At 47.5% G+C, this 7,524-nt stretch overlaps 1 protein-coding gene across 1 annotated transcript in view; it reads left to right on the top strand.

Moving 5' to 3' along the window:
* c1h4orf54 (chromosome 1 C4orf54 homolog) overlaps positions 1 to 7,052 on the top strand; it is a 7,524-nt gene extending 472 nt beyond the window's left edge. Inside the window, 3 exon segments of the mRNA XM_037681593.1 lie at positions 2,791 to 2,939; positions 2,941 to 3,021; positions 3,023 to 7,052. Of these exon segments, the coding sequence (XP_037537521.1) occupies positions 2,791 to 2,939; positions 2,941 to 3,021; positions 3,023 to 7,052 (4,260 nt within the window).
* Positions 7,053 to 7,524: the final 472 nt, after the last annotated feature.

Genomic DNA, 7,524 nt, shown 5'->3' with positions numbered 1-7,524 from the left:
ATGGTAAATGGACTGACGGTTGTGATTTGGGAGGTGTCGGGGACTTTGCTTAAACTAAAGATGGAGGAGCTACTTGACCCATGCAGGTATGTTTTTATTTCTGGTTCCTTGTATTATTTTAGTTAAGTTGATGTTAGTTAAGTCAGTGGGTCAGTTAAGCAGTGTAAAAAATAGACAAACCAATTATATGTGTTTTTCTACATATTTTAGAAGTAAGACAGGAAATCAGGACAAGCGGCCCTCTGTTTTGACCGGCTGGGTTTGAATTTGTATGTCGATGATATTCTTTGAAAAATGTCCAATTTCTCTCCATTGATTACTTAATCAAATTAAATTATTTTCTTTGAAAACACTTACCATATTTAGCCAAATTTGATAAATTATTAACCAAAATTCTACTTTTTGGTAGGTCAGTGAAAGTTTGTTGTAGGATAAAGGGATTAATTGTAGCTAAATATTTGTATTGCACTTAATATCACTCATTTTGACAAGATTATTTGAATCTGTTTTCCTGTTAAACCTAAAAATTTATGAAGTATCACCATTAAATCTTAAGAAGGTCTACATCTGCATCAACCTCTTAAGCCTGTAGGTCAAAATTAATAGCAGTCATGGGACGCATAAAATCACTCCAATGGCTCTCGGGTCACACTTTGAACACTCCTGATTTAAGATATACGCTAAACAATAATAATGTAAAAATAATATGGTTTATTAAACAGCAGCCCGAACACAAGTCTGTAGTGAGCATGTGGGTATGAATGAATACATCAGCATGAGATCAGCAGCATGAAATCAGCAGCACAGATAAGTCACATATCACCAATTAAAGTGGCATTACAGTGTTTTTTTTCTCTTTACAGTGGTTAGCCTGGTTAAGGATTTATGAGTCTAACAGCTTCAGGGTAAAAGCTGTTCCTCAGTGTGTGTGTGTGTGTGTGTGTGTGTGTGTGTGTGTGTGTGTGTGTGCGTGTGTGTGTGTGTGTGTGTGCGTGTGTGTGTGTGTGTGTGTGTGTGTGTGTGTGTGTGTGAGAGAGAGAGAGAGAGAGAGAGAGAGAGAGAGAGGGGGGGGGGGGGGGGGGAGTGTCTCTATGTGTGTGTGAGAAATAACTAACCCTATCATTTGTAGTATTTATTTATGTTACCCAAAAATAACTTTCCTCAAATGATCCTTGGATGGTCCTTGGGGTGCCTGAAGATTAATCTAGCGGCCAAGGCCAGAAGTAATTTTTTATTCAATTCAATTCAGTTTATTTATATAGTACCAAATCACAACAAAGTTGTCTCAGGGCACTTTACAGGAACATTCACATAAAAGCCAATTAGTAAAGTTCTCTATCTAAGGAATTTTTTGCAGTCTCCCATCCTGAGCAAGCACAGAGGCAACAGTGGAAAGAAAAAACTCCCTATGCTATAACTTATTTTACATTTCTTTATAATTGGCATTATTTTCTAAAAAGGTGATTTCATTTTGACATAGAGGGTTTTTAAATTTATCTTTTACAATAAAGGTAAACTTATATTGATGACTGATCTATGAAGGCACTAAAAGGGTAAAACATCCGTGGGGGGGGGGGGGGGGATTTTTTTATAAATGGTAAATGGACTGTAGCACCTTTTTGTCTAATCAAGATACTCAAAGCTCTTTACAACAACCTGTGCCTCATTTACCTCCAACACACACATTCATACAGCTCTCTACACAGAATAATCTGAATCTGCACAGATGAATCAGAGCTTTAGATCATGTTCATACACTGATGGGACACACATCAGAGACAATGAGGAGTTCAGTCTTGCCCAGGGACACTTCAACATGGTGGTGGAATTGAACCCCCAACTCTTCCATTGGAGGATGACTGCTCCAACCACTCAGCCACAGCTGCCCCTGCTCATAACCCACAACATTAAATGATCAGAATATTCCTTTATCAAATTATTTAATTTGATTAAATCCAAGAGGTTTTGAGTTGTTGTAAGCTCAATAATTAAAATCTGAATGTTTTATTAAGATTCATCTTGTGGTTCACAAGATATTTTACTGACAGACAGCTCTCAGTTCACTCCTGTAAAGTTTAAAAACTGGTTGTGTTTGATCTGTTAGAGTGGGTATAACTCTCAGCAACATAGAAATGTTTATTTAAACATCCGTAAAACTGGTTGAGTTAAAACAGTTATTGTGTTTTAAGGTCAGACTGCTGTGGCGGCCATCTTGAATGTGGTTGACTCCAAAGGTTAATCAGTCATAGACGCTATCCAGTGATTACTTCCTGAGGGTTCATTAAAATCTGTTCCCTGGTTAGGGAACTATTCTTATCACCAGCAAACTTATCGGTCCACTGTATGAGTGCTTGGTGGGGAAAACAGTTTGTTTGTGACTCCTCAGACTGATGAAGCCCTTCAGATGGAGGGTGAAACGTCTCAACAACAAAAAAACTAACAAACAAACAACAGAAACTGTCCAGATGACCTGACTGAACATTGTTGGATTTATACTTGGATTACTGAGCATGGACTTTGCTGTTCCCTGGCTCATGAAATATTTTGCTAACAGACAAGCAAGTGCACACACCAGTGATAACATGGATCTTGATGGTATAAAAAGTCTGATGCCACAAAATTCAAGAACCTTTATATTGAGATTAAAATATTTAAATTGGGAAGATTTTTTTTTTAATTCTTGAACAAAAATCCGGCCTTAGTTGACAGGGTTAGACCCCTGTTGGCCCGCGAGCCCTGTCCTGACAGTCATGTGTCCTAGACAGTCCTCATGTCTCTGGTTCCTTTTAGCTGCTCAGTCTGGGGCTGGAATGTCCGGATCGTCTGGGTGTCATCAGTCTGCGCCCCCGGAGCTCCGCGCGCACCTCCATCTCCTCCGCTCACCATAAAGACCCGACGAAGGTGAGCGGAGGCGTCGGCGGCGCGCGCACAGGTGACGGAGCTGCTCCAAACAGTGGCAGCAGGGCGGCGCAAGGTGGAGGTGCGACACGAAACCAAACCCGTGGAGCTGAGAAGGAGCGGTACCGGCGAGGGGCGGTGGCGCAGCGGCTGTGGGTCGGTGCCGACCCTGAGATGCGCGCGGAGACGTTAAGGAGGACGCCGCTGAGTCATCATCATCATCATCATCTTCCTCCGGCTGTGTAAAAAGGGCAGAGGTTTCCCTTCAGCTGGGAGGAACAAGCGCGCGCGTAATGACGCATCCGGACACGACAGAGGAGACAGGGAGCACACTGCACGAGGAGGAGACACCCCGGGGGGACGATTATCTGAGCGGGAGAAGTGAGTCTGATGACGGGGAGGAGGTGGATGATGAAGGTTTGGTTTTGTTTTACGAGTCCGGCCCGTGCGTGGCGGAAGACGAGTCCCATTACATTACCACGCACGAGATCCAGCTCTCCGAGCTCTCTGACCACGAGGGGGACTTCGGGGCGGGCTCGTCCGCGGGCAGCTGGGACATTGAAGATGACAGCCAGGTGTACCCGTTCGTGGGTTACTGCTTTGAGGGGGAGAAAGGGCACGCGCGGCCTCGCGCTCAGGGCGCAGCAGCGGTCAGCACTCTGCCTGAAAGTGATCCGCGCGCAGCGGCCAAGTTCTCCAGCTCAGAGGAGCAGAGCGGCGGCAGCAGTGGGGGGCAGATCCACCTGTCAATCAGAACCACCTCTCGAGCTATAAATGAGCCTGGCAACGTTCAAGAACAGGGAAATATTCTTTATCATACCGCGCGCGCCGGAGACGTGAGCCGCTGCGTGTTTCGGGGAGTGGACGGGAAGGCAGAGTGTCTCATAGCTGCGCCGGGACGTCTGCATTTTGGCGGCAAATTGAGAGGCAAGGAGGTGAGGGAGCAGTCCAGCAGCACGTCCAGTGCTGTCAGCGAGCTGGACGACGCTGACAAGGAGGTGCGCAGCCTCACAGCCAGAGCCTTCAGGAGCCTGGCCCAGCACTTTGATGCCTTCAGTTTCAGCACCTCCAGCGAGTCCTCGGCCTCAGAGCTCAGCAGGTGGTCCACGTTCGTAGACCTGAAATATGGCAACATGAACGTGGACCAGAGTGTTGTTTCCTGTCAGAACCCAGACACTAAAGGTTATAAGGGCATCGCACTGGCCAGCCTCAAACCCCCCAGCAGCAAGATTTTCACTTTGAGTAGCACCCCCCACGCTCAGCAAATCCAACTGATGGGGAAGTTCGGTCAGGGCCACGGTGGGGTGATCCGGCTCACCGAGACCCTCAACTTCCGCTGTAATGTCAAGTCTGCGGGAGAACGGTGCGCCCAGTTTGCACAAAGCGCAGCAGGATCACGTTCCGCAGATGAAGTTACCCAGAGCTCGCTGAGCGGGGGCAGCAGGACCCCCCTCAGAGCCATGGAGGACACGAACAAGAAGGCCGTGTTCGCCTCAAGCCTCATCAAAAATGTCATTTCTAAAAAGATGCAGTTTGAGCAGGAGCGCAGGATGGAGAGGGGGGAGATCAGGGAGCCGCCGCAGGAGGGGGACAGGCGGAAGGGGGGCTCCAAGGTCTCAGAGAGCAGCTCGGACTACAACATAATGTGCGTGGACGAGCTGGGGGACATCGTGGACAGTGGCTCGTGTGAAACCAGGAGCGAGTCTCGGAGACGGGACAGAAGCGCTCCCGCAACTAATTTAGAGACGAGCGGAGCTGGAGTCGATACTAAAAAAGGTGCTCTGGAGGCATCCAGGAGCACCCTGCTCCAGAGCCAAAATAGCGCCTTCAGATGCTGGAGGGACAAGGAGCTAGGGTTTCAACAAGACCCCAGGAGCCGTGACAGACTGCAGGACAAGCTGGATGACAAAGACCACGAGGCGGAGAGGCCCTCAGGCTGCGGCAAACTCACGCAAATGTCGCATTTGTTTGTGCCAAGTATCCAGCTGCTGTCCGGGGAAGGAGAGGCCGGGCAGCAGCTGCACAGCAGGAACTGTCAGGACGGAAGCGGACCTAAAGTACGCTCCGACAACACCTTATACATCACAGACTCCAGGAGTTTAACCACCTCCAAATCCCCGGAAATCAAAATCAACCTGAGGAGCGTCAAAGACCTCAAAACGGAACCTCTGGGTGTCTCCAAGCTGCGCGCTCCTAACACCGGCTGCGGTCCCATAAGAACCGACAGCTTCAAATGTCAGGCCCTGGCTGCAGCCCTGAAGGGTGAGTCTTCAGATAAAGTGCCACATTTTATGGTTCGAGACATCAGAGACAACAAAGGGAAGCTGCAGACTCCCATCCACCAGGTCAGAGATGTACGTAAACTGGTGAAAAGTTCTTATAACTTTGTTTCTCTGGATAACAACGAGAACAAATCCAGCTTTGCCTCTGCTGACAGCTACTCAGAGCTGAAGAAACACGTGCACAACTGCAACCCCAACTCCGTGTCCCCGATAGTGATAAAATGTCAGTCCGTTAATACCAATAACACTGGGAAGCACGCAGAAAGTCTTGAGTTAGTGAAACAGGAGCCATGTGTTACAGACAGATCAGAGGAGGCCCCACCTCAGGGAGCAGCAGGGGCAGCTCCCCCCACAGAAGGAGAGCTGAGGCCTGAGAGTAAAGTAGCCTCAAACAACCAGGACAAAGTGTCAGAGACAGCAGATAAGAAGCCAGAGTCAAACATGGCAAATCAGATGGCTTTGGAAAAACTCAAGGCTGCTGTCAAAACCATGGAACAACTCTATGTGTTCGATAAGAACGAGTGGAGGAGGAAGACTGAGCCGCAGCCTCTGACAGACAGCCATGTTCTGTCTCTGATAGCCACCGAGTTACAGGGGGGGTCTGAGGAGAGAGCGGCAAGACAGGACAAGACAGTCAGAAGAGACTCCTGTCCTAACATCGACAAGACCCTGCCACAGTTAGCAACATCACCTGGGACTGACGGCACCTTCAGGCAGGAGAACAAAGACCTCAAAGTCCGTCAGTCATCCAGCAGCCTTGATAAAAGGGTAGGGTCAAAGCTGGTGCAAGCTCTTAGCACCACAGGAGCCAAAAACAAGTCCAGGAAGGCCTCCACAGCTGCTAATGTTCACCACCAAAACTCCATGACACAGACGCTTTTTAGCAACAAAAATGTCCCAAAGTCCTCCAAGCTGCCCGTGTCATTAAAAATCAGCCAGACAGGAATAACTCGGAATGAAGGAGCTGAATGGAGGGACGTAGAAAGATCTGAGCCAAGGTTTTCGGGCAAATCGGCTGACAACGAGAACTACCTAGCCATTCCAATCAAATCACACCTCAGTGACAGCAAACCAGTCCCGTCAGCCGATAAAACATCGGCAAATATGTTTGCAGCTAAGTTTGGCCCAAGCTGTCCTCCAAAACACGAGGGGTCTGAGTTCAGGAGCATGGAGGACCTCAGCCCAGAGATAAAACGTTCCAGCTTTGTAATGGAGACACACCCACAGGAAGTTCCTTCTGCCACCATCTATCACACCCTGCCACTGGGGCTCTCTGCCAGTCAGCCACAGGTGTACTGCTTTTCCCCAGCCATGACTCCAGCACCCACTCTCGACCCCTTTCAGGCTACGCAGAGGAAGATGCTCCTGGATCCCACCACTGGAAACTACTACCTGGTAGACACTCCTGTGCAGCCAGCCACAAAGCGCCTTTTTGACCCTGAAACAGGTCATTATGTGGAGGTACCTATGCCCCAGCCTCCCATGACCCCTGTGCCCATGCCCATCTCCCCCCTAGCTCTCAGTCCCGCAGCATACGGTCATGCCTACATGGTCTACCCAAGCTTTGTGCCGACACCATCAGTGATACCTGCCCGAACTCTGGTGCAGTCCCAGATGTCGGTGCCGTCGGAGGCAGAGAGCGGGGAGAAGGCGTCCTCACAGAATGAAGGAATGTACATGGAGAGTCCCTTCTACATGACCACTGGAAAGACTCCCCAGGCTCAGCAGCTGACAACCGGCAGCAGGCCACAGCACAGCTTCTCCAGCTTCAAGCAGCCGGTCATCAGCATCACCTCCCAGCAAGGTCCCCGGATCATCGCCCCACCCTCATTTGACGGGACCACCATGAGTTTTGTGGTGGAGCACAGATAAGAGGCAGCTCACTCACCTGTCAGGTGAGTTTTTACAAACAAGTTCATTTTTTAGAGGGATTCAGACGATGCTCCATTCTGCTTTGAAATGTAGTGGAGTATTGTATAATACTTTATTAATAATAATAAAATATTTATCATTACAACAGATGCTTTTATTCACAACATTTTTATTATATTTTTATTTCAAATTAATATTACTGCTGTGCTGACGTTTCTAGTTATTTTTTATGAAGATAAATATATATATAATAATAATATATTAGTCTTAAATGTAGTCACACAAGAGTACCACAACATTCACAAATACAGAAAATAAGGACCAGTAAGTAGAGATTGTTGCTCATGTGGGAAATTACCAGAAAACAAAAACAAAAACTCTGTAAATATAGAGTACGGAAATACACACATATAAACATAAGTAAATATAGATGTATATATATATATATATATATATATATATATATATATAT

Source organism: Nematolebias whitei, chromosome 1, assembly GCF_014905685.2.
Source record: "Nematolebias whitei isolate Nwh7 chromosome 1, NemWhi1, whole genome shotgun sequence".
Classification (NCBI taxonomy): domain Eukaryota; kingdom Metazoa; phylum Chordata; class Actinopteri; order Cyprinodontiformes; family Rivulidae; genus Nematolebias; species Nematolebias whitei.
The sequence above is the reverse complement of the archived record's forward strand: the minus strand, read 5'-3'. Positions and strand labels throughout refer to the sequence as shown.